General features: G+C 46.8%; 1 protein-coding gene across 1 annotated transcript; it reads left to right on the forward strand.

The window, feature by feature from the left end:
- Positions 1 to 2,093: 2,093 nt before the first annotated feature.
- KCNK12 (potassium two pore domain channel subfamily K member 12) lies at positions 2,094 to 20,989 on the forward strand. The gene is made up of 2 exons (XM_054171146.1): positions 2,094 to 2,453; positions 19,912 to 20,989. Exons 1-2 carry the CDS (start codon positions 2,102 to 2,104, stop codon positions 20,805 to 20,807), a joined length of 1,248 nt encoding a protein of 415 aa, XP_054027121.1. The 5' UTR covers positions 2,094 to 2,101; the 3' UTR covers positions 20,808 to 20,989.
- The last annotated feature ends 5,368 nt before the right edge of the window (positions 20,990 to 26,357 follow it).

The following is a 26,357-nucleotide window of genomic DNA, read 5'->3' on the forward strand; positions in this document are numbered from 1 at the left end:
ACACATTTTTGACTCCACCACCTCCCTGGATAACTGCCAGTAACAGGGCAGAGCAAAATCTCTCAGATCCAAAGCAAGAAATAAATGTGTGAAGATCAGCTATGAACAGTCCCAGTGATGGTAAATAACCATTTCCTAAAAGGTAGCAAGTAGTTACCTAAAGGCAGCAAGGATTCTCCTGGGTAAAAAATATAAAATCTAGGTTAAAAAACCCCCACAAGATAAACCAGGGAACAAACTTCCACCAAGCGAGACTGACATTGCACTTGCAGATTGTGGGGAATATTTGTTCTTACAAACCTGGATCTTTCCCACACATTATCATTCCTTGTGCACAGGACCAGGATCACTCCCATCCTCTTTGCAATATTTTACCACAGTGAGTTCTACTTTTTTTCCTCTTCTAAATATGAATATTATTATTTACTACCAGTCTCTTAGGAAAGGACTGCAGTTCTTACTGCAGCCTAACAGATAAGAAAAGCTACAGTGTTTGTTCCAAGCCAAACAGCAAAGGAGGGAATCCATCAGCTTAGGGAAGGAAATCATCTTTCAGATGCTAAGACTGAATGGCCATTTGGCACAAACCCCAACAGATCTCATTTTCGTGGTATGGTTAGATAATGGTTGGACTCAGCGATCACAGAATCATCAAATGCATTGGGTTGGTCATCTTGTACAACCCCATGCAGTGAGCAGGGATGTCCCCAACTCAGCCAGGCTGCTTTGGGCCCATCAAGTTTGACCTTGAATGTCTCTAGGTATGGGGCCCCCACTACCTCTCCAGGCAACCTGTTCCGTAATTTCACCACCCTCATTGTGAAGAATTTCCTCCTAATGTCCAACCTAAATCTACCCTGTTCTAGGCTGAAACCACTGCCCCACATAGTATTACTACAAGCCATTCTAAACAGTCCCTCCCCAGCCTTCCTACAGGTCCCCTTCAGATATTGCAATGCTGCTCTAAGATCTTCCCAGAGCCTTCTTTTCTCCAAGGCTGAACAACCCTAAATCTCCCAGTGGTGCTCCAGCTCCCTGATCATCTTTGTGGCTCTTCTCTGGACCCACTTCAGCAGGTCTATGTCCTTTCTACGTTGAGGTTTCCAGAGCTAGGCACTGTACTCCAGGTGAGGGCACAGTACTCCGGGTGAGGATGATCATAAAGGTCTTTTCTACAGTTAACTTTGTGCCACACAGAAATTGAGAGTCACATCAGAAACAACAATTCGTGTCCCTAGAAATGGCCGAAATTAATCAATGAGTGCCTCACCAACCACCATCAGCTCCCTGAAAACTACCTCTCTTGGCACCGGGCACAGCGACAAACCTCAAAAAAACTTCCCCAAGACGAAGGTGCATCACACCCATAAGGGAGCAGTTTCCTTGGCCGTGTCCCCCCTCCCTGGCTGTGGCCGGTGCGGAGGGACACCAGCTGTATGGTACCGCGGTGGAGAGTCGGAGAAGGGTGGGCTGGACAGGGAAGGACCGGGCTGGAGAGGGCAAGGCAGGGCTGGGCTTGGCAGGACAAGACAAGGCAGGGCAAAGCAAGGGAAGGCAAGGCACAGCAGGGCTAGGCGGGGCAGGGCTGGGCCGAGCCGCTCCGCCCCGTCCCTCCCCCGGCCGGGCGCGGCGGCACCCCGGGGGTGCGGCAACGGCAGCGGCTCCCCGGCCCGGGCGGGCGGCAGTGGCGGCGGTAGTGGTGCCGGGGGAGCCTTCCAGCCGGGGATGCGGCTCCCCTGGGGCCGCGCCGCACGCTCCCGCCCTCCGCCCGCCGTCGACCGGGCGCCGCTCGGAGCCTCCGCCTCCCCGCGGCGGTTCCCCCCGCGGCGGGGACGCCGCCGCCGCCCCGCATGGCCAGAGCGAGCCGGCCGGGGCGCGCCGCTGCAGCCCACGGCCCCGAGAACGCGGGGCGGCGGGCTGAGGGCGGACTGGCGAGGCCGGCGGCCCCAGGTCTCCGCCGCCACCCAGGCGGGCAGCCCCGCCGGGGGATGACTCAGAGCCGCCGCCGCCCCTGCAGCGAAGCCGCCGCCGCGCCGGTGTCCGCGCCGCGCCGCCCCATGCCCGCCGGGGGCCGCCCGCCGCCAGCCGCGCCGCGCACCGGATGATGCCCCCGCGGGGGGCGGCGGGTTCCTGCCGCCGGCGGCGCCTGGCGCCCCTCAACGAGGACAACGGGCGGTTCCTGCTGCTGGCCGCCCTTATCGCGGCGTACCTGAGCGCCGGCGCCACCGTCTTCTCGGCCCTCGAAAGCCCGTCGGAGGCGGCGGCGCAGCTCCGCTGGAACCGGACCCTGCACAACTTCAGCCGCATCTTCAACATCAGCCTGCCGGAGCTGCGCGCCTTCCTGCGGAGCTACGAGGCTGCCATGGCCGCGGGCATCCGCGTCGACGCCCTGCGGCCCCGCTGGGACTTCCCCGGCGCCTTCTACTTCGTGGGCACTGTCGTCTCCACCATAGGTGAGAGACCGCCCGGGGCCGGGGCGGGGGGGGATGCTGCGGCTGCGGGGCGGTCGTTATAGCGACCAAAGTTTGGGGAGCGGCGCCTCCGCGTTGCTACGGCAACAAGGGACCTTGCAGCCCAGGATTGGGCTGGGGGAGTTCAGGTCCCTGTCCCAGTCCTAGGTCCCTGTGGCCTATCCTATCTTTTACCACCCGGCTGTGCCGGTGGCACATCTGGGCTTCGGCTGGCCCAGGATGCGCCGGTGCGTTCACTAACGGCGATAGCGAAGGGGCTGAATATGCTGAGTTCCAGCCGGGCTTCCGCGCTGGGCTCGGTCCTGGTTTTAACCTCTGGCGAAGTTAAAAGTGCGGACGGGAATAGCTAGGGAAGCTACACGAAGCTGTATGTCTTCCAGTTGCACCTAATAACAGTGTCAGCGCATCTCTGCCGGCAGGGATTCACGTCCCATAGCTGTTGAGGGAGAGCAGTGCTTTGCGAGCTCAGTTGTGTAGCGAGTTTTGGGGAGCGGCTTGACTTTTACTCTCAAATTTACCATTTTTTTTTTACTCTAAAAGCACCGGCAAGAACTGTTATGTGGGAGATTGACTTGGAAGTAAAGCCGCGGCGCTCTGCTGCGCTCGGAGCCTTGCTTGAGAAATCTCCTTCCTGCGGACACAGGATCGCAACGGTTTTCTCTCCCTAGCAGTTTTTTAAGTTTTCTAACAAGCCAATTGTCTTGGGGCTTCTGTGCAGGAATCTCAGGCTTTTCCCCTTCGTTAGAGAGGCAGAAACACAGAGCTCCTTGCTGCACTTAGGTTTGGAAAATGTTTTATCAATAGTGACTCATCTGTAGAATAGAGGCGTGATGGTGACTGCAGCAGTGTTGTCAAGCATTGTTACTTTTTGCATTGAATAATTCCGTCAACTTCTCCTGCTGGAGTGCACTAGTTTGTCCAGTCATTAAAACACCGTTTTCATTAAGTGTTAGGCTCTTCTTTATCACAAAAACATGCATTTTTAAGAAGTTGTGACTGACCTGAGTGGATGGACAAAAAAACCACCAGTCTATTAACAAACCCACTCATTTCCTTCCACCTGGTGTAGCAAACAGAGAAATCTTCAGGGGGTGGCCGATCTGCCAACACAGGCTTCACCTCTTCCTGGTTATTGAAATGTAAAATGTTTCCTATTCATTTGCAAGCCTTTGTTTGCATCTCCACTTCATTGTCCTGCAGTCATTTGTACCTGGGTGGAGGGAATGAGAAACTCCAGGGAGGTTTTTTGGGGAAGTCTTGACAGGTGTAAGTGGCTGAATCAAGAACTGTTTCTCATCTTCCTGTACTGTGACCTAGGGCACCACTCTCTCTATAGCCAATAATGTCTGCCTCTCCCACCTGCAAGATGGAGGCTGAAGATTGTTTTTGCCCTGAGCTGCAGGAAAGGTTGGGTTCTACCAAGCGTTCCCCTGAGTAGTACCTTCTGTTGGTGTACTACCTACTCCTGAACTGCTTAGACTGCTTGGGGTGAATTCAGCAAGCCTGCCGTAGGGCAAGGTTTTGCTCAAAGTGAGGAGATGCAGCAGAAGCTGGCTTGAAGCTGGGTTGTGCCTTTGGGCCCAGTGAAGGCCATGGCAGAGCTGCAGTACTGGGGGCACCAAGCTGCATGGCCCTGGCAGGAGCAGCAGTCTCCTAGAGCACAGGCATCCTGAGGCTGTGGCACACCATCCTGGCAGAGCTACATCTACAGTTCCTGCAGATGAAGAGGAAATGCTGCCCCCACCTCAGCACTTCTCCTCACTCGCCTCTTCAAGCTGCTGCAGCTTGTAGAGAGGCAAAGCCCACGGTGAGCTCAGCTGCTTCTCCATGGCAAGGTTTTTTCCACTGCATGGTTGTAGTCAGTCAATTCTTGGCAGCTGTTTGCCCAGCAGAAGCAAAAAAAAATATTACAGCAAACTAACTAATTGCCCCACTAAAGTCCAAAAGCTGTCCTCTGAATGAAACCTGCAGAAAGCTATCTCCCTCAAGGTCTCAGCATGGGAGAAGCCAAGTGGCAGGCATCAAAATGTCACCTGGGGAAGCAGTTTCATAGTCATTCTTTTGTGGTCCCTTTGTTCCCACCTCACCAGCTGATTTCTGTGCCTACCTACTGGAGTAGCTTTGATTCCACTGGCAGCTCACATGCTGTATCATTCTGGTTTAGAGCAATTTCACTTGCCTTTGCCTCACACTTCATTGACAAAGGAGAATGTTGTCTTCACTCAACATTGCCAGGAACTACCAGACACCTAGAGTCAAAACAGCTTGCCTTCCTCAACGTCTTCATCACTCGCATGTGTCAAAGCAACTTTATTACTCCATCTAAACACCTTCCTATCCTGGTGACGCATCGGAAAGCTTTCTTACTCACTGCTTAACAAAGAGCAAGTAGATGCCATGTCTGCCAAGGGTAAATCACCCACAGGTTCTTCAGCCTCTTATCTGTAGAGGATTCCAACCTACAGAAAACTTGCAAAGCCTTTTCAAGTCTTCACTTTGCTCTCACTGGCTTTAATAAAACTGCTAAATGCTTCATACGTAGGCACTGAAGTGCAGTCACTCAGGGACTGAACTGCAAATTTTCTTGGGGTTTGTGTAAGCTGAACAGAGGAAGGGAGACTCCAGTTCTTCATCCATCTGTGAACACGAGGCTTAGGCACAGTCAGGCTTGGAGAAAACTGCTCCACCCACCCTCCTTGAGCAGGGCCTTTGTAATGCCAAGCAGCTCCCCTTCATGAGGTACTTTATCTCCTCTACCCACCCTTCAGATATTTGTATCAGATCCCCTCTCAGCCTCCTCTTCTCCAGACTAAACAGCCCTAGGTCTCTCAGCCATCCTCATAAGACATGTTCCAGTCCCTAAATCATCCTTGTAGCCCTCCTTTGGACTCTCCAGTAGTTCCTTGTCTCTCTTGAACCTGGGAGCCCAGAACAGGACACCGTACTCCAGAAGTGGTGTCATTAGGTCAGAGTAGAGGGGCAGGAGAACCTCCCTTGACCTGCTGGACACACTCTTCTTAATGAGGAAGAATAGAAAATAAGAAAAAAACAAATAAAAACCAAACAAGAAAGCAGTTGGAAGAGTGAGCAGTGATTAAGCTACAATGTCAGGTTATTTGTCTTGGCCATCCTACATCAGGTCTGCAGCCAGCATGAGAGTTGTGTTTCAGCTCGGTCTGCTGCAGCCAGATCTGGTTCCTTAGGCTTGTGTGATATTTTGATCAATGTTGATCAGCGTGCTGGTGAATTTCCAGAAGTTATTTTCTCACTTGGGTAGTCTCCATAAAGAACATGAGAGCAAGAGTTTCCAAGGTCCAATGGTTGTCATATTCCTGTGAGAGAAATGATCCTACAGTGATTTTCCTCAGATGAAGACCTGGTGCCCATAGCAATGATTTCTACTTGAACCCAGCTGCCTGGGAATATTAACTTCTTTGGGTGCCACTGATAGATAAGAATTTGTAGGCATAGGTTGGGTGCTCTGAGCAGAAAAGTAATCTAAATCACAGCTTGCCTTCTTGTAGTTGAGAGCAACAACAGGAAGCTTGACTTGGAGTATTTCCATGTAATTACGTGGGTGACTTGAGGTGTCCACGCTGAAGGGTTGCACTGAAATCACTTTGATCTGAAATTTGTTGAGTTTTTGTTCTAGAAGACGAGAGGGAGGAACTTCAGCACTTTAAATAAAGCCCTTTCTTAAAGGGGGAAAAAGAATCCTTAAAATACTATTTTAATCAGTCTCAGTACTGCTTAGGGTTTACCTGCCCCTGCTGGGTTATGCCAGCCCCCCAAAGCAAAGCTGTTACTGTGCTTCAGTCATCTAAACTGAATGACTTCTACAGAGCACATCTGCTCAGATTGTTTAATATAAGAGCTTCAGAGGTTTCTTAAGTATTAAACCCTAGTTTGGAAACCAAATGTTTCAAAACACATCAGTACAGCAGAGATTTATTCGTTGGTTTACAGCTGGAGAAGTTAAGTCCAAGACAATGAAAGTGCACTTCTTTTTGAGGATGTCAAAGGCCTTACTGAAGTTAAGGTACACATCATCCACTGCTCTTCCTTCATCTACCCAGCTAGTCACCCCACCATAGCAGGCTATCAGATTGGTCAAGCATGATTTCCCCTTGGTGAATCCATGCTGACGACTCCTGATAACATTTTTTTTCCCTTCCATGTGCTAAGAGATGACCTCCAGAATGAGCTGCTTCATCACCTTTCCAGAGAGAGAGGTGAGGCTGTCTGGCCTGTAGTTTCTGGAGTCCTCCTTCTTGCCCTTTTTGAAGACTGGAGTGACAGTGGCTTTCCTCTAGTCCTCAGGCATCTTTCCTGTTCTCCATGAACTTTCAAAAAGGATGCAGAGTGGCACCCTTCTGTAACATCACAGCATAAAGAATTTGCCCAGTATCACATAAGATATGATCTCTTATCTCAGCAGCAGAAGTTTTATTTTGACTTCCTGTGTGCTGGTTCAGGATTGAAAAAAAGACAAACGAGTTTACAAAAGGCCTGCAGTGACAGGGTGAGGGGCAATGACTTCAAGCTGGCAAAGAGCAGATTTAGAGTAGATGTTAGGAACAAGTTCTGCACTATGAGGGTGGTGGAACACTGCAGCAAGTTGCCCAGGAAGGTGGTTGAAGCCTGGAGATATTCAAGGTGAGGCTTGACAGGGCTCTGGGCAGCCTGATCTAGTTGGGGATGTCCCTGCTGCATGCGGGGAGGTCAGACTGGATGACCTTTGGAGGTTCCTTCCATCCTGGACCATTCTATGATTCTATGATCAGGGACATTTCTGCAGCTTTCAGGATCCCTCTGGCTTAGGCAGTTGAAAGAGCAGTGTATATGCCTCCTGCTTGACACAACATTCAGTTTGGTCTTCAGTGATAGTCCTGATGGGCAGCAACCACCTGTGTTTCAGCTCCCTATGGATTTACAAGAGGTTGGAGATTGCCAACCAAATGTTGGTGGGCCAAAATACCTCTTAGATATCTTTCCATCCGTGGAACTGACATGTGTGGCTCCAGCCAGTCTGTATTACTAAGCAACCTCACTGTAACTGCAAACCAGTTATCACTCCTGTAATAGCAGCGAAGGATCATCATTACTGGTCTTACCAAATGCCCTGTTTACTGCTGTCTCATAAATCTAAATCCTGCCTAAAACCCTAGAGGATGTGTTCCCATGGAACCTGGCCAGTCCCTAGCCTCTGCTCCCCACTTTTGCTCTCCTGGAGATATTACTCCTTTCCTTCTCTTACAGCTTATCTAGTGCTCCTTGATCACCTGCCTTTTCCAGGCACTCATAGTTTCTCCAGTTTCTGCTGTCTCTCTCCCAATTAGCATGCCATCCTCTACTGACAATTTATTTGCTTGATAAAGTTTTGAGTATTATTTTAATGTCTTTGCAGTCTTCCAAGTTAATGACTATCAAAGAAGTCATAAGTAAAGTTGAACAGTTTCTTTCTGTTCCTTAATATCCCTGTCCCTCTTCACTGGTGTTAATCCTACTTTTGACACTCATTTGGTTTTATTCCATTCAACTAATTCTTCCTTCTCCAGTTGTCTTCAGTTTGACACAGATCATAGACACTTCATCATTTTTCTTGCTTTTACTGATGGGCATCCCTGGAGGTGTTGAAGAAATGTGTGGACATGCCACTTTGGGACACAATTTAATGGCCACGGTGGTGTTGGGTTGAAGGTTGGACTCAATGACCTTAGAGGACTCTTCTAACCAAAGCAATCCTGTGGTTCTACAATTCTATGTCACCGTTTTAAGGCCAGCTGCAGCTGAGCCCCATGCAGCCACTCACATGATTTCCAGTTTACTCCCTCCCATCAGCAGAATGGGAGGGAGAAATTGGGAGCCAAATGCAAAAACCCCACAGGCTGAGGTAAGGAGGACTACAAAGAACAAATGAACAATAGGAATAAGAACAATAGCAAAGAAAATAATATATAGCAACAGTGAGATGGGTAGGGATAATTACGGGTCACGCCGATGAATAGTTGAAGTGTGAAAGTCCTCCTGAGTGCAATAAATCTTAGCAGTGATAATAAGACCTTTTGTGAACAGAAACACTGAAGCAACAAACCAGAATTAGAATCTAAGGGCAATTGCATAGCCATCCAAACCAAACAAATATGTTTAATTTTGTTTCTCCTCAACAGCCTGCTTCTGCTGAAGTCAATAGCAGAGCAGGCTTCAGAGCTTTAGGAAATCCCACCATACTCATTTTATTGGCCAACAAATGTAGGTCTGATGTTGCCAGCACGTGTCATTACTGTAAGCAGTAACACATCTCCCTGAGCTCAGTGGGTCTATATATCACCACAGGTAGTACACTTATCTGTAGACATCAGAAGGTTTCAGTGCAGTCCCTCTTGAATCAGATGAGAAGTAGAGTCAAAATTAAATCTAATTGCATTAGATGAGGCAAAGCATTAGCAGCCTTTTCAAGTAATTAAAGCTCTGGAGTGGAATAAGATAAGAAATTGAAGAGTTTGATGGGGTTTGATGTTAACATGTGGGTGAAGCACTTCTACTGCTTGTGTTTAAAAATCTAAAGTAAGTTCTCCTTACTCATTGAGAATAGCAGCAGTAATACCTTAATAACATTTGTAGCCCCAGAGTAATTCTTCAATCCAGTTAAACTTTTCTGAGCTTGTGTCAATGCAGCTTCTTTCCCTTTAGAAATGATGGGCCAAACATTCACCTTCATTCTCAAATCTTAAGCAGGCAAATTTAATGACAGCAGAAGCAGCAACTAGAGGAAATCTGCCTGTGTGAGAACTGAGGGAGAAACCAATTGAGTAAACTTCAATTAAAACAGATAAAATCCGTTTGGTTATTCATCATTGACTATTCTGTCACCTCTTTGCTCAGACTGAGTATTGTGCCAGCAGTTTATTTATCTCCTGAGGATGAACCAAAAATGAAATGTCATTTGTGCTCCCTGCATATGGAGTCAAGTCTGCTTTAAGCCCTTTGGGGCTGGAAATGGCTGTGGAGTAAATATTTTAAATACAAACTGTGATTTCAGTGAGAGGAGCAGAAAGAAACTGCTTCATGAAATGTGGAAAAGGGCTTTGGGGCACTGATGGATGAGAAGCTGGACATGAGCAGTGTGAGCTTACAACCCAGAAGGCCAATCACATTCTGGGCTGCATCAAAAGATGTATTGCTAGCAGATCCAGAGAGGCGATTCTGCCACTCTGCTCTGGTGAGACCTCACTTAGAGTCCTGTGACCAAGTCTGGAGCTCTCTATATAGGAATGACATGAACCTGATGGAGCAGGTCCAGAAGAGGGCCACAGAAATTATCAGGGGGCTGGAACACCTCTGCTGTGAGGACAGGCTGAAGGAACTGGGGTTGTTCAGCCTGGAGAAGAGAAGGCTCCAGGGAGACATAGCAGTCTTCCAGTACCTGAAGGGGGCCTGCAAGAAGGATGGAGAGACTGTTTACAAAGGACAAGGGGCAATGGCTTTAAACTAGAGAAGAACAGGTTTAGATTGGATGTTAGGAACAAGTTCTGCACCTTGAGGGTGGTTGAGCACTGGAACAGGTTGCCCAGGGAGGTGGTTAGGGCCCCATCCCTGGAGATATTCAAGGTGAGGCTCAACTGGGCTCTGGGCAACCTGATCTAGTTAAGGATGCCCCTGCTGACTGCAGAGGTGATTGGACTAGATGACCTTTGGAGGTCCCTTCCAGCCCAGGTCATTCTATGATTCTATACTATGATTCTATGATTTGTCCATTTGGCAGAGCTGCAAGCACCAGGAAAATCTCAGATAGAATCAAAATGGTGTCTTGATACGCTCACAAAGTTTTTCCTGTGTCATTACATTTAAAAGCAATCAAGTGAAATGCATACTACAGAAAGGTTAAATACAGAAAATGAGAAAGAAGTGGTTAGGCAGCAGTGCTGTCACTCTGTATTTCTATTACAGTTACTTGAAATTAGGTCTTTGTGCCTTTGTGAATGAATTAGAAGAGGCAAAAAGACACTGGAGAAATAAGAAATAAGAAACTCATGAAGGCATACTTAAAGCATTGAGCTAAGGTGGATTTGGCAGAGTTTTGTCTTTAAGGTGTGACTGTAGAAGTTTGCACAGAGATTTGGGAAAAAAACCCCAACCTTCTGGTCAAACAGTGGAAAAGATGTTTGTATCTTTAGGATTGTTTCATTCTACAGGTCTGTCTTCACAGGCTCTTTGTGAAGCAGAAAAGCTGACACAGCTATCATGAAACAGATGTTCTCTGAATGCCTACCTACCCAAAGCCCAGTGGCAGAAGAATAATATGCTACAAGTCTATCGTTTAACACAGTCAAAAGATAAGCCTTTGACAGCCTTTCCTATCTCTAAGGCTGGGAAAGCCCAGAAGTGACATCTTATTTTACCAGGGGAAATATGACATTAACCCAAGAGAGATGAGTAAGAGGAATGCCACCCGCAGGTCCTGACCACCTTCTTTTCTCTACAGCTGGTAATCACACTCTTCTGGTTGTCATCCTTCTCTGAGCTTCATTTTCATCATCTCCATTTAGGAGAAGGTTCCCTGTCCTTCATTAGAAACTGTGTTCTTTTGCAATACTATTAACCAGAAAACCCAAACATAAGCTTGCCAAAGATCTTGGGGCTCAATTCCATGACCTTTCCCCACATATTCCCTCTTCAAACTGGCTGGTGGTGGCTTGGCACAAGTCAGTGCCTGCTTGCTTGTGCAAACTGCATAGAGAAATCACAGAATGACAGAATGTTAAGGCTTGGAAAGGTCATAGAGTCCAGTGCCCCTGCCAAAGCAGGATCACACAGGAATGCATCCAGGTCAGTTTTGAAAGTCTGCAGAGAAGGAGAATCCACAACCTCTCTAGGCAGCCTGCTCCAGCACCCTCACCATAAGGTGTCTCCTCGTGTCGGGGTGACACCTTCTGTGTTCTAGCTTGTGCTCACTGTTTCTTGCCCTTTCACTGGCACCATCACAAAGAGCCTGGCACCTTTGTCTTGACACTACCCCTCAGATACTTATAGATATTGGTAAGATCCCCTCTCAGCCTTCTCAAGATTAAACATCCTCAGTTCTCCTATGTTTTCTCTCAAGAACAGCCAGCCCCAGCCAGGAATAAAACTGATTTAGAGACACTTCTCCTTCTTCCTTGGCTTTATTCTGTGCCAGAGCAGCTTGGCCAGAGCAGATAATCAGCCTCCTGTATTTGTTGGGCTGTGTCTTTGTGATAATGCAATCAGTAGTGAGAAAGGGTGAACTTGTTTGATTAGTTTTTGGTATGCACCTTCTTCTCACACTTGCACAGACAAGACAACATGCAGGACAACCCAGGAAAAATAAAACCCACTTGCCTACATCTGGTAAATGAGCAGAGCAAGAGCATTGGTGCTGCTTGTGAAGCTGAAGCCTCGGCACTTCTATTTTTAAGGGTCATTTATCACTCAGGTCTACAAAAGTCAGGCCACTTGAGCTGATAAATGTGCCTGCTGAGTACTCACTTGAAGATCTTCCTTAGAAAGCTCAACGTGAAGGTGTCAGCATAATAAAACACACTTGGGAAACCTGCTGTGGGGAGGAGAAGGTAAACATGTACATGAGCAGCTGGGTTTTGAGGAGGTTATTCCTCTTTCCTTTCCTGTGGGATCTTAGGGGGTATACCCCTAATGCCTTAAGAGGAGAAACCTCATCCTTACTCCTTTTAGGTCCAGCATTTCCTTCACCGTAAATACCTTGTTCCAGCTCTGTCACTCAGGATGCTTTCTCAATAATGCATGGAGTCCTCTCCTCACCCGCCTGCTGATGTATCAGTCCCATGTGGCAGCACTTCCATGTGCAAGTACCCTGCACCTGGGGTCAGGCTTCATATTCCCATCTTCAGGGTACTGCACAGGACAGTCTGCCTTGCAGCTTCTTAGCCCCTGACTATCAGACCTGTCGTCTTCCTAGCAGACAAGATCCTTCACCACCACCTTCATTCCAAAATTTCCTCTCCAGAACACTTGAGTCCCCTTTTTGATCTCAGGATCACAGTTACCAGCACCTCCAGTTGCCTCCACAGCCCTCTCCATCACACTGCTCTCTGCTGCAAGTGCCTCTTGCCCCATTCTGGGCAGCCTGATGTAGTTGAGGATGCCCCTGCTTACTGCAGAGGGGGTTGGACTTGATGACCTTTAGAGGCAACCCTTCCAACCCAGATCATTCTATGATTCTCACAGGGCAGCCCCCCACAGCATCCTACTGCTCTCCAGGGATACCCATGAGAGTACAGATCCCTTGCTCACAAGCAGAAATCACAAGTTGCCAGAAGAGCTGGGGAGTCCCAGCATTTCTGCCTTGATGGAGCTGCTCCACTGTCTCCCAGCCCTGGGCACAAGGTACAGTTTCCCAGCCCTGTCTCTTGTCCTCACCTGAGTCAGCACTGGGCATAATTTTAGGTTCATATTTGTCATTCACCTCTACAGAAAAATGTTACTACCTCTTGGTCTATTTTTATACCCTTCTTTTGCACCTGGTAGCTAACAACTATTTATTAGCTTAACCTTTTAGCTACATAATGCTATGGTTGCCAGTTTAATTATTTGTGTTTGTTGTTTTTTTTCCCAAGGAAGCATGGGTTATTTTAGGCTGACAATTCTATTCATTTTTTAAAACCAAGCATAGAATCATATAGAATCACCTGGTTGGAAAAGACCTCAAGATCACTGAGTCCAACCATAACCTAACATCTCCCTGCACACAAGTGTTAGACCATGTCCTTAAGCACCTCATCCAAACATCTTTTAAACACCTCTAGGGATGCCTGGATGCATTCCTGTGTGATCTGCTCTAGTTGATCCTGCTCTGGCAGGGAGGTTGGACTACATGATCTGCAGGGGTCCTTTCCAACCCCTACCTTTCCTTGTTTCTCATGGGTTGCAGGAGGACCAGCAGCCTCCAAGATAATGCAGCAGTATAGATGATGCAATTCAGTATAGAGGATCAGTCCTGGTGTCCACCACTGTTATGCATAGCAGTGCTATGGATAGCCAATAACTTGATCACATTTGTGTGTAAACAGAATAAATTCTGTACTGTGGAAGGCCTTTCCTAACTGCCTGCAGCTCCTTGAAACTTCTTCATGTTCAATTATTCATTTCCTGGCCAGTTCTGCCGTTGTGGCTCCTATTGGGTGTCAATTGTCTCAAACACTTCACCGGTGGAGATGTATCAAGGAGCAGCAGGTGTGACTTGAGTGGTTTTTTTAACTACATTCATTGAGTTTATCACAGTTGTCTTACAGGTTGCAAAACAGACTGGCTATCTTCCCACAGTCCCTCATGGATTGGGTCCACATATGCATGTTTTATGTACAGTTAGGGAAAAAGAACACCTGGGTTAGCTCACCCTGCTCCACAAAGCAAATTTACAGAGCCTCTGACCTATCTATATCCTGTAGGCTTTATGGAGAACAAGTCCATGCTAAAAGTATGCTGTTCAAATTACCAGCAAGTTAGAAAATGCCAGAAACAGCCTGCTTATTGAAGTGGTACTTACATAATTGCCAAGCAGACAGAAACAGGAAGGAAGAGAGGTAGATACATAGATGATAGGCAGGTAGTTTAGGTAGGTAAATGATAGATAAGTAGGTAGGTTAGTTAGGTAGATGATAAGTAGGTGGGTAGATAGATAGATAGATAGATAGATAGATAGATAGATAGATAGATAGAATGATGTTAGATAAATAGGTAGACAGGTGACAGAAGGATTATAGGGCTCAGTCTTTAGCTTCATAGTCAGTGTTTTCTCCATGGGACATCTGCTCCAGTATGTGGATCACCAAGGACTCCAAGCTTGTGTACAGATGAAGCCAGCCTTAAAAGCTGCAGCAGTATCTCATGTCTTCAGACATAGCATGGGGCTAACTCAAAGTGTCTTAATTCACACAGTACTGGACAGACCTCTACTGTTCAGGAGTTCTGCAGGTAGTAATCTAAGTAAAATCAAATGTGATTGGACAGCAAGTTTGATGTTAAAAGTTTCTGGCAGTGTAAAAGCTCTGAAAAAATGTACTGTTTGGGCTCAAAGGAGGGTGTTTGAATAAAGTTTTACAAAGGATTTAAGGGGAAAATTAAGTTTTTCAAATGTAGTTAGAAAAATGCAAAGTCCAGTGGAAGAATTGCCTGGTAGAGTTCTTGTTCCTTGGGTAAAAGTGCTGAATGCAGTAGAAGGTTTCTATCTGCAGTGGGTTTGTCAGCTCTGAGCTGTGACCCTGTATCCAAGGCAACTGTTTCTGGATGTTAGGTAGTAAGGAGCTGTAGAATAAATGAGAGGTAGTTATGAAAGCTCCAGGTATGACTCTGTCAGGGGCAAAATGATGAAATAATGATGAACAGGGGGGAAAGGGATTGCAGGGAGCACCAGAAACCATGCATAGAGTTCAAAATATGATGGTTTGTTCCTTGATACAGTAATATGTCTTAGTCACTAAAAACCAACCAAGACCATTGGAAATCCATCAAGCTAAGCAAGTGTGGAACAGACATGAAACAAAATTGGTTGTGCTTAGCTTATCTGTGTTCTGTAACCCCTATGGCTTGGGACCAGTCCTGTGAGAGCTTAGTCTTCATATTTCAAGAACTTCCTTCTCTCTGGAAGCAGCAATTTGGTTATAGAGTTGTTTGTGGTTGGTTTTGTTTTATTTCTGAGAAATCATTTGTTTTAAAAAGTTCTATTCAACAACTGGAGTGGCTTTTGATTCCTTTCAATGGAACTGCGCTATGGTTATGCAATGGTACAGCGGTGATGCTGCTCTCATGATCTAAGTGCTGCTACACTCTGGGATTTAAAATGATTGCTCAGCTGTGCTGACTTGGGGTGTGAGCCAAGTCCCAGGCAGAATGCCTGTACAAGAAGAGCTGAGGAGCTGGATGAAACAGGCAAGGACACATGATGCCATAGTAAAGGCTGGGAAGTTTTCTTATGTTCAGTTTTTGGGGTAGTCAAAACTTGCTTTCCATCTCTGGGCAAATGAATCTTTACTGGAAAATTGTCACCCCCTTGAATGGAATAGAAATAGGATAGGATAGGATAGGATAGGAAGAATTAGCCAGGTTGGAAAAGACCTTTGAGATCATCAAGCCCAACCTATCACCCAACCCCATCTAATCAACTAAACCATGGCACCAAGTGCCTTATCCAGTCTCTTCTTAAACACTTCCAGTGATGGTGACTCCACCACCTCCCTGGTAAAGACAAGGTAATTGCCAAACCAATTGGCCTAACAGAAGAGTTCACATGTACTAAAGGTGCTATTCCTTTTTGTCTTGTGGCATCAACCATGTCTTTTAGCCATAAGAAAGTGGATAAAAGAAAAGAAATCAAAAGCAACAGGAAGGATGCCACAGGTTTGTCCAGCTGCACTATCTCTTGAATCCATCACCATCTTAAGTAAATTAAAAATCCAGAAGAGCACAGTAGTAACCACAAAACCCTATTATGAGGCATTCATTAATTGCCAGCACTTAGCCATGAAAGGCTGCTGAAGGATGTTACCTGAGAATTGTTATTATCAGCTCATCTCTTCTATTTTTCTGGGCCAGAGGAAGTATCAAGCAGCTGAAATCAATACTGCCATAGAGCTTGTGCCAGAAGTAATGGGGCAGAACTGCAATGAGAGAGGCTGAAATACTGTGTCTGAGCCACACAAAACCAGTCCCCAGGTACCTGGACAATATGTGTCAGGACCATGAAAAATGCAAAGCACCATTATCCTTCTCCCCTTGTACTATCTCAGAAGCCAAGCAGTTCTGGGTGAATTCATTCCAGAGACTCATAGAACTCTTTCAGTTGGAAAAGACCTCTAAGATCAGTGAGTCCAGCCATTGAACTAACACCACCTGGCTTTCAAACCATGTCCTGAAATGCCATGTCTACATGGGTTTTTAACACCTCCAGGGACAGCGACTCCACCACCTCCCTGGGCAGCCTGTTCCAATGCCTGACCACCCTTTCAGGAAAGAAATATTTCCTAAGATCCAATATTTCATCCATGACTCATGTTGTACTTAGCCTTGAGCAGAGGCTCACCTCAGATATATTGTGTAGAACACATTAGGACAGCAATGTGCTCTTGTGGCCAAGAAGGCCAATGCCATTCTGGGGTGGATTAGAAGAGCTGTGGTTAGTAGGTTGAGAGAGGTTCTCCTCCCCCTCTGCTCTGCCCTGGTGAGGCTGCATCTAGAATATTGTGTCCAGTTCTGGCCCCCCCAGTTCAAGAAGGACCTCAGGAAACTGCTTGAAAGGGTCCAGCCAGAGCCACAAAAATAATTAAGGGAATGGAACATCTTCCTTACGAGGAGAGCCTGAGGGAGCTGAGGCTCTTTAGCTTGGAGAGGAGGAGACTGAGAGGTGACCTCATTCATGTTTATAAAGATGCAAAGGGTGAGTGCCAAGAGGATGGAGCCAGGCTCTGCTCAGTGATGCCCAGTGACAGGACAGGGGGCAATAGGTGGAAACTGAGGCATTGGAAGTTCCAGAGGCTCTTTAGTTTGGAGAGGAGGAGACTGAGAGGTGACCTCATTCATGTTTATAAAGATGCAAAGGGTGAGTGCCAAGAGGATGGAGCCAGGCTCTGCTTAGTGATGCCCAGTGACAGGACAGGGGGCAATAGGTGGAAACTGAGGCATTGGAAGTTCCATGGAAACCTGAGGAAAAGTATTTTCCCTGTGAGGGTGACAGAACACTGGAAGAGGCTGCCCAGGGGGGTTGTGGAGTTTCTCTCTGGAGATAATTCAAAATCCACCTGGATGTGTTCCTGTGTGACCTGCCCTAGGTAATCCTGCTCTGGCAGAGGGGTTGGCCTGGATGAGTTTTGGAGTTCCCTTCCAGCCCCTAACATTCTGTGAAGCCCTCCTGGTAGAGATGGTGCTGAAGAGGGAAAAACAGCTAGGGAAGGAAGACTGAATTTTGTTAAAACTGTACTTCAGAAGTCTCACTTAAACAAACCACATCAAAAGTACAAGACTTGAGCATCTCTCACAAATGACCAGGAGAAAACACTGAACAGCTTCAGTGCATTCACAATGTGAGCCAAACTGTCACTATCTGGTTTTTTTTTTCTTTTTGTTCTTTGTAATTAATAAATGTGTCTAGCCATATGTGTGACAATAAACCCATTTATTTTGATGGTGGTGTTCACACACTTGCTGTGAAGCACATGTTTAAATGCTTTGCTGATAAGGCATGGGGAAACAGATGCCTTCTCCATAATGAGCTGGCTGTGTATCCTAGCTGGCAACCACAACAAGCTCCCTGGCTTCTTCTGAGGACCAGGCACTAGTTCATATTCATCATCAGATGAGAAGGCTCTTGCAAGCAGACAGCTCAACCCTATCAGCTTCAACCCCACAGAGGAGGAGGAAGTGAGAAGAGCTTCCCAGTCACTCAGGTTAAGCCATGGACCCCAAGGCAGGCTTCTTAAGGTCTGCTCAAAGGTGGTCTTTTAGCACAACAAAATGGAGAGACCATAGATCCAGAAAACAAAGTCTAATGACCTCTTTGGTAATATTTTGTTTTCTGGTGATACTGTGCAAATTTTTTCACTATCCTTTACAGAGAAGACTACTTCTGCTGTGAAGATACTGATCTATAACCATAGAACTGTGGAGGCTGGAAGAGATCATCAAGTCCAGCCCCCGCCTAGAGCTTGCAATCTCACCACTACTGCTGAGCTACTACTACTAAACCATGTCCTTCAGCCTGATATTCACATGGCTTTTCAATACCTCCAGGGATGGTGACTCCACCACCTCCCTGGGAAGCCTGTTCCAATGCTGTGAAAAAAAAATTCCTAATATCCAACCTAAACCTCTCCTTGACACAATTTGAGGCCATTTCCTCTTGTCCTGTCACTTTTTGCATGTGAGAAGAGACCCCCACCTGACTCAGACCTCCTTCCAGGTACTTGTAGAGAGCATGAAGGTCTCCCCTCAGCCTCCTTCAGGCTAAACAACCCCTGTTTTCTCAGATGAAGCAAGCTGTGTTCTCTCTGCCAAAGAACTCCCACCATGAAAAGAAACCAAAACACTCTAAAGGTTTGCCTAAGAGATTTCCATAGCAGCAGTGCTGCTGGGATGCAGATGCTAGTTGATCCTCTAATCTTACAATTGTCAGTCTGCAAGATCCCAGTGTTCCCAGTCCTCCCAGTCTGCCAAATGGCTCTGCAGTGTGGGTATCTCATGGCTTTTCCTTTTCCTGTGATTACATCAGGTCACAGTCACAGCAGGGGTTTGGTTAAGACTTTAAAGTGCTGGGTTTTGGAAGGTATTGCTTTTCCCCTCTTATGTCATCTGAAAACTTCTGTCCTCTCAGGAGGAACTGTGTGATCAGAACTCTGTGACAAGAAGGTTACACTGGGTTACAGTTGGTCAACAGAGAGCTTAAACTTTCCATCAGGTCTTGCAGCCTCATGTGTGGGAGCCAGGAAATGGCTTTTTCACCTCATCCCACCTCAAAGCATTTTGGTCTCAGGAATGTGTCCACCTGCATTTACACAGTGGTATTGCTCTGGTTTAATACACTACCTTTCATCTCTGTGAGGATTTTTTGCCCACTCTTGAGTTTTAGTCATCTCCTTGAGCCCTCTGCTGCCTTCTTCATTCTTTACAAAACTTGGCTGCATGTTGGCCTAAGATGACTTAGAGATAGCAATCCTTTTACCCAGTGAGATGGGACCTTCGAGGAGCCTGTGGAAAAGGACTTAAGCTGGACATGAGCCAGCAATGGGCACTTGCAGCACAGGCCAGTGGCATCCAGGGCTGCATCAAAAGAAGCGTGGCCAGGAGGCTGAGAGGTGATTGTGCCCCTCTGCTCTGCTCTGGTGAGACCTCACCTGGAGTACTGCATCCAGCTCTTGGGTCCCTAACACAAGAGGGACATGGGCCTGACGGAGCAGGTCTATGAGGGCCACAAAGATCATCAGAGGCCTGAAGCACCTCTCCTATGAAGACAGGCTGAGAGCTGGGGTTGTTCAGCCTGGAGAAGAGAAGGCTCCAGAAAGACCTTATTAGGGGCTTTTCAGTACCTGAAGGGGGCTTACAAGAAGGCTGGGAAGGGACTGTTTACAAGGCCATGTGGTGATAAGACAAGTGACAATGGCTTTAACCTAAAGCAGGGTAGATTTAGTTAAGAAGTTCCTCACTATGAGAGTGGTGGAACACTGGAACAGGTTACCCAGGGAGGTGGTCGAGGCCCCATCCCTGGAGATGTTCAAGGTCAGGCTTGATAGGGCTCTGAGCAACCTGATCTAGTTGGGGATGTCCCTGGGTATTGTAGGGTGGTTGGACTAGATGACTTCTAGAGGTCCCTTCCACCCCAGTGCATTCCATGATTCTATGATTTGCGATGCATGAAGAACAATGCCATTAATGTTCCCCATTTATCTCCACACCGTAGGTTTTGGAATGACCACGCCAGCAACTGTGGCTGGCAAAGTATTCCTCATCATTTATGGCCTTTTTGGGTGTGCTGGGACTATCCTTTTCTTCAACCTCTTCTTGGAGCGAATTATCTCTCTGCTGGCGTTTATCATGAAGGCGTGCTACGAGAGACAGCTGCGAAGAAGTGGTCTCCTACCTCCCAACTTCCGCAGGGGGCCAGCTATGGCTGGGGTGGGCAGCCTGGTGGGGTGGAAGCCATCCGTGTACCACGTGCTGCTGATCCTGGGAATCTTTGCCGTTACCATTTCCTGCTGCGCCTCCGCCATGTACACAGCGGTGGAAGGGTGGAACTACGTCGACTCTTTGTACTATTGCTTTGTCACCTTCAGCACCATCGGCTTCGGAGATTTGGTAAGCAGCCAGAACGCTGCCTACCAAAATCAGGGATTATACAGATTCGGGAACTTTGTCTTTATATTGATGGGGGTATGTTGCATATACTCTCTTTTTAATGTCATCTCGATCTTAATCAAGCAAGTGTTGAACTGGGTGTTGAAAAAATTGGAATGCAGTTGTTGCCCCAAGTGCCGTAAATCCAGCGCCCGCCTGGGCCGCCGCAACGCCATCACCCCGGGAGCACGCCTGCGCCGGCGTAACATCTCCATGGACACCGAAGGACAGTATGACAGCGACACCGAAGGCAGGAGACTCTCTGGAGAGATGATCTCCATGAGGGAACTCACAGCCTCCAATAAAGTCTCCTTGGCCATTTTGCAAAAGCAGTTGTCCGAGACGGCCAACGGCTACCCGAGGAACGTTTGTATCAATACGAGACAGAATGGTTTCTCTGCAGGGGTGGGGGCTCTAGCCATCATGAACAACCGCTTGGCAGAAACGAGTGATTCTAGGTAGAGTTTTTTGACATTGCTTTTGTTTCTCAAAAACAACAACAAAACACAACCACACACAACAAACCAAAACCCCAAATACAAATGGTGTTTAAAGGGTAAGCTTTTGGTTCAGAGACAGCCATTTGGAAAGCTTTCAGTTCAGAGACAGCCATTGGGCATTCAGCATTTTAGTTCTGGAGCGGCTGGGGGCTGGGGACTTCTCTAATATGCAGTAACATCTACTATAATGTTGCCATTTTCCCCCAAGGTTTTGTTTTGTTTTGGAAGATACTCTGATATCTTTGATGCCATCTCTGATGCAATTATGGGAGGATGAAGTGCCATAGTTAGGGTGGTGTCAGTTACAGAAGGATGGATGCACAGTCAGGATGGTGACAGTTACAGAAGGATGGAGTGCACAGCTAGGATGATGTCAAAACCAACATAGAATAGAAGCATCCTTTTCTTCAGATCATAGCCTGAACTCAGACTCTGTGTTAAAATCAGTAAAGTGGGCAAGTGGAATTCCAAATTTGAATTTGAGGTTGATAAGGTTTGGCTAAAGCAGTATGTTACACTGCAGTCTGGATCTGGCCCTGAATTTTGTGCTTGATGCTCCTCAGCAATTCCTTCCAGCAAGCCTGTATCTGACATAGGTGTAGGTGACTGCAGGTACACCAGTTTTAGAGGGGCTGTGCTTCACTCTAACAGACCTGCTGACTTCAGTGGTGAAGGATCAAATGGGCTGAATTCCCCTGACTGTAAAAGTTGGTTTGTATAGTCAGTCTTGTCTGAAACACCACCTTCTACCTAACTCTTAAAAGTCAGATTATAAAAAAATCATGATAAAATGTGCAAAAACCATTCCTACCTGCTGCCAACAAAAACAGGCAGCTGTCAGCTTTGGTACCAGCTTCATTTAATGCAAGCAAATCCAGTACTCACCTCTGGTGTCAAACATTTGCATTGCCACTGAAATGTTTATTTCAGTACTTTCACATGAATATAAGCAGCAAAAAAAGAATGCAGGCTCCCAGTCATCCTAAATTTGCCTGTTTTACTTGTGCAATAGTGTTGTAGAGATTCATGCAGATTATTTCTTTGCAGTGTTCTGGGGGCCCCAATCCTAGTCTTGTTTCCCTCAAATCTGATTGTGGAGGTTATCTAGAAGAAAACTGCTTTGGAGCTCCCCCAGAAGCTGGCTTCCCTCAAAACAGTGGTACACCACAAGTTGGCCTGAGGCTGTTGCTACTGTCTTAAAAGTCAAAGTCATATTTAACCTGTGCTAACCCAGACTGCTGGAGAACCAGAAGCATCTTCAAGCAAACCTAGTACCAGTGTCTAGCATGACAAACCCACCTGGATACACTCCTGTGTGGTCTGCCCTAGGTGACCCTGCTTTGGTGGTGGTGTTGGACTTCATGATCTCCAGAGGTCCTTCCCAACCCCTACCATTCTGTGATTCTGGGAAACGGGTGCATAGGAATTACCACAGGTTTCTTTCAAAGCTCTGGATCATTGCTCTAAATTCTCTATTCCATACCACTCTTTTAGTGCTGTGAAGGTAATAAAAAGGCTGAAGGAACAGGCAGAGGTCAAAGTGTTTGGCGAGCCTAGTTTGAAGGCTAAATGTTAAGCAGGATGTGTAGGGTCAGACTGTGGACTGGGGAAGATTCAAAGAGCGACTGCAAAGACCCATTCAGGAAAGCAACTTCCAGAGCTGCAGGGACCATTTTTAGAAAGAGCAGAGACAGGGAAACAAATGTGTAATTATTTTTTTTTCCCTTGGGATTACCTCTATGGGCAAATCTTTTTAACTAGGATGGTTTATGTGTTTTAATTATTAAGAGTGTATATGAGATGTTTCTCTCTTATTGCACCTAGACCCCTCTTAGGGTTGTAGTTTGGTACACTTGCCATCGTGCAGAATATTGATCATTAGAACAGACCCCACTCTACATAAATCAAGACAGGCAGGCTCTGTCCCAAAGGTATTAAAGAATTTGGGAACACAGCATCCCAAACCACAGCAGAATTACTGAAGTTGATCGTTTTACTCATAAAAACATGTTCAAATGCATTAATGTTGTGGGAGCTCAAGAATGGTATTTTTATGATAGTAGATTTGCAAACTGAGACGATTTAATTTTGCAGTTTAAGTGGTTTCCAAAGGGTAAATATTACAACTGTGATTAGGGACCTGTCAAATGTTTGTAAATAGTTTTCAACCTACCTTTTCCAGATGAAGGAGTATAAAACTGTACATACCACCTCTGCTATACCTGTAACTTTGCTGAGTCTGGTCCAAGGCAGGCACACAGCCTGCCGTAATATGGTTTAAATGTTTCTGAGTCTATTTTGGTGCCAGTAGTCACAGCGCAGGACCCTTTGCATTTCCTGTTGACTCCAGGAGTCTTGGGTTGGCTCCTAGAACTGGGTTCCTTAAGGGCTTTGGGCATCTGGTTGAGACTTTATGCACTTGGCTCTAATGTTTCTTTACTCCTGAGATCCTTGATAAGCTCCATTCTGATCCTCCTTAGCCTCAGAGGTGTACAAAGTGCATGCCCAGTAGTGCACGTATCCCCAGAAACTGACACAAAGCAACCACAGGGCCTCCCAGCTTGTATCTAAGCCCTGTAAAACTCCCCCATCCACATCTGGCTCAGCAAGGCCAGTTTGTGAAAGGCTTGAGAGCACAGTTACTGAGCTGAGTCTTACTGAGGAGCATCTGACAAGGGTGGCCTTTCCAGTTCCCTCATATTCAGTAACCAAAATAATTTTCAAGGGTGCATGAAAATCAAGCTCCAGATCACTATTTTTCTGCTTGCTGAAACTACCTGGGCACCCATCACCCAAGAGCATAAGTATATGAGCCAAGAGGGCATAGGAGCTTTGAGGTCAATCTCCTAAGTCCTTCCTGCTCTTTCTGTGGCTTGTTTTTTAACTCGGGCATCTAATTGCTTTCATCGTGCATGGTCCAACTCAGGATTCGCCAGGGCAGCCTTCCACCTTTTTATGAATTGAACCCTAAACGTGCATCAGTTGCACCAAGTGCAATTCCTCCTGGTATTTCATTTTCACAGACAAAGCAGATACCTGCAATGCCCGGACACAGGCTGAAGCACAAGAAATGAGGAACTGAAGGAACAGAGTGGGACAGTGAAAGCACACTGCACTAGATTGCACTTTCTTTTCAGGTAACTTGGGAGTGGTATTGCATTCTTGAAATGGTTGGGGGTTTTTCCCGGTTTTATTTTTTGACAGGCTTGAAAGAATACAGTTAACTTAGGATTTTGAAGTTCATCTTCCCTGACACAACCCTCTGTACACCACCCTGCAAAACCAGCCACAGTGACTCCTACCTGGCACAGATATCCCAGTTGCCTGCTGAGCAGCTGTGCAGGTAGCACTGACGGGAGCTCAGACGCTGTGCTCCAGGTTGCATTGTTTCTTCTGTCTGAGCCCAAGAAGACCATTCAGGAGCAGCAGGAAGCCACGGGACTCAGGATGTTTCTGTGATCCGGCCCCTAGGTGACAGCAATGATGGCACAAACATGAGCTGCTCAGACCTTCAGCAAGCAGGGAGGAGATAGGGTGCCCACCTGGCTCATGTGCTTGTACCTTGCACATGGGAATTAACATTTAGGTGAGTTTTAATAAGAAACAATAACCAAATCCAAGCAATGTCTTCTCTTTCCCCTGGAGCTCAGGACAGAAGGGTTACAAAGAACAGAAACCTGCAATGTTTGGCAATTCACTACTTGGTGTTTTATCTTGGGGTTTCTCTTCCCTGTGTGTTTCTTGGACAAAGTTTGGAGTCACACTGAGATGTCATCCCGTTCTCTGTTCTTCCCACCTGCAAACACACTTCTCATTTTGTGCAAAAAAAAATATCCAGATGGCTTTTAATTTCCTTCCAATGTGAAGGATGTTCTTCAGATGATATAGATGTTCAGAGAAGTAATCTCACTGACTTCAGTGGCAGACGGAGGAGGCTGCAGTTTGCCTGTCTCCCTGCAGAACAGGCATTGCACAAGGAACCCCCATTGCCACCAGCAAGATGTACAAAGGGTTTTCAGGCAGTGGTTGAGGCTATGGAGCAGTAGGCACAATTTAAAATGGAAAGAAGGTGTGTTATAAAGGATATTTGTGCATATTTGATGTGTACTTCCTAATGGATAACCTGATTGCCAGCTCTAATTGCAGCAAAAAATACTAGTGTGAATATCACTCAGGCTCTTGGTGACCATCTGGTGCCATGCTTGGGTTACCCAGAGGTGCACTGTGCTGGTGCTTGTCAGTGTAGTGCTGGTGTCTCAGTCCAGCTTCAGCCCTTCTCATCCCCAGCTTTCTGTAGTTGAAAGTTTGGGTGTACTATGACCATTTCAGCCATGTCTTGACTTACTACTGAAAGGAGGACTTTGACAGTGCTGGGGGCCATCTAGCCAAGCATACAGGCTTGACATAAACCTGTTTGTCTCCATGGGATTAGTTTATAATTCTGTGGAAATTAGCTGTAGCAATGAGACCATTCTGTCTTTTTTTTATCCTTTGATTTTCTAACCTTTAACTTCAAAAATATTCAGTGACTCATTCTTACAATGAATGTTCAGAGCTAATCTAAACAAAATCAACATCATACTTTGCTGGCTGCTGGCAAATCTATGGATATGGCTGCTGCTCTAACCAGGTTAGTGATGTGCCTTTCCAAACAAACACACAGCTTTCAATGTGCTCTTTAACTAATACAGTAAATGTTATGTTCCATAATAAAGTCAATTAGGGCATATTGAGTACTTGAGTCACACAGTTGATAACTAATGAAGTGTGCTTTTGCACATTGTACAATCAACATGGAACATCTTTTTGGTGAAGGTGTCTGAGCTCATTCTGCACTGAGAGAGAAGGAACATGTCATAGGATCACAGAATTGTCAGGGTTGGAAGGGAAAGGATCCTCTAGTTCCAACCCCCCTGCATGGGCAGGGACACCTCACACCACAGCAGGTTGCTCACAGCCACATCCAGCCTGGCTGCAAACACCTCCAGGCAGGAGGCTTCTACCACCTCCCTGGGCAGCCTGTGCCAGGCTCTCATCACCCTCATGGGGAAGAACTTCCTCCTTACATCCAAGCTGAATCTCCCCACTTCTAGTTCTGCTCCATCCCCCCCAGTCCTATCCCTCCCTGACACCCTCAAAAGTCCCTCCCCAGCTTTCCTGTAGCCCCCTTCAGATACTAGAAGGCCACAATTATGGCCTAGTTTTGAGTCACAAGCAGCCCAGGGCAAAAAGACAGAAAAGGTCTTTTACCTCTTCCAAAGGAGGGAAATATCAATGCTCCCCATTGGAAATTCTGTTTACAAATATCTACAAAAGACACTCAGGTGAAAGGAAATCATTCACAAATGAGGCTCAGTCCTTCACCTGTGCCTGCCAGGCCAAAACCTTCCAGAGCCTTCCAGAGACCTCCACCCCACTCAGCCTCAGCAGGCCCAGAGCAGGCCCAGGCCTGCCACAGGCCTCAGCAGGCCCAGAGATGCAGCTGGAAACTCACTGCCAGACAAGGCATGGA

This window comes from Dryobates pubescens, chromosome 2 (genome assembly GCF_014839835.1).
Source record: "Dryobates pubescens isolate bDryPub1 chromosome 2, bDryPub1.pri, whole genome shotgun sequence".
In the NCBI taxonomy this organism is placed as follows: domain Eukaryota; kingdom Metazoa; phylum Chordata; class Aves; order Piciformes; family Picidae; genus Dryobates; species Dryobates pubescens.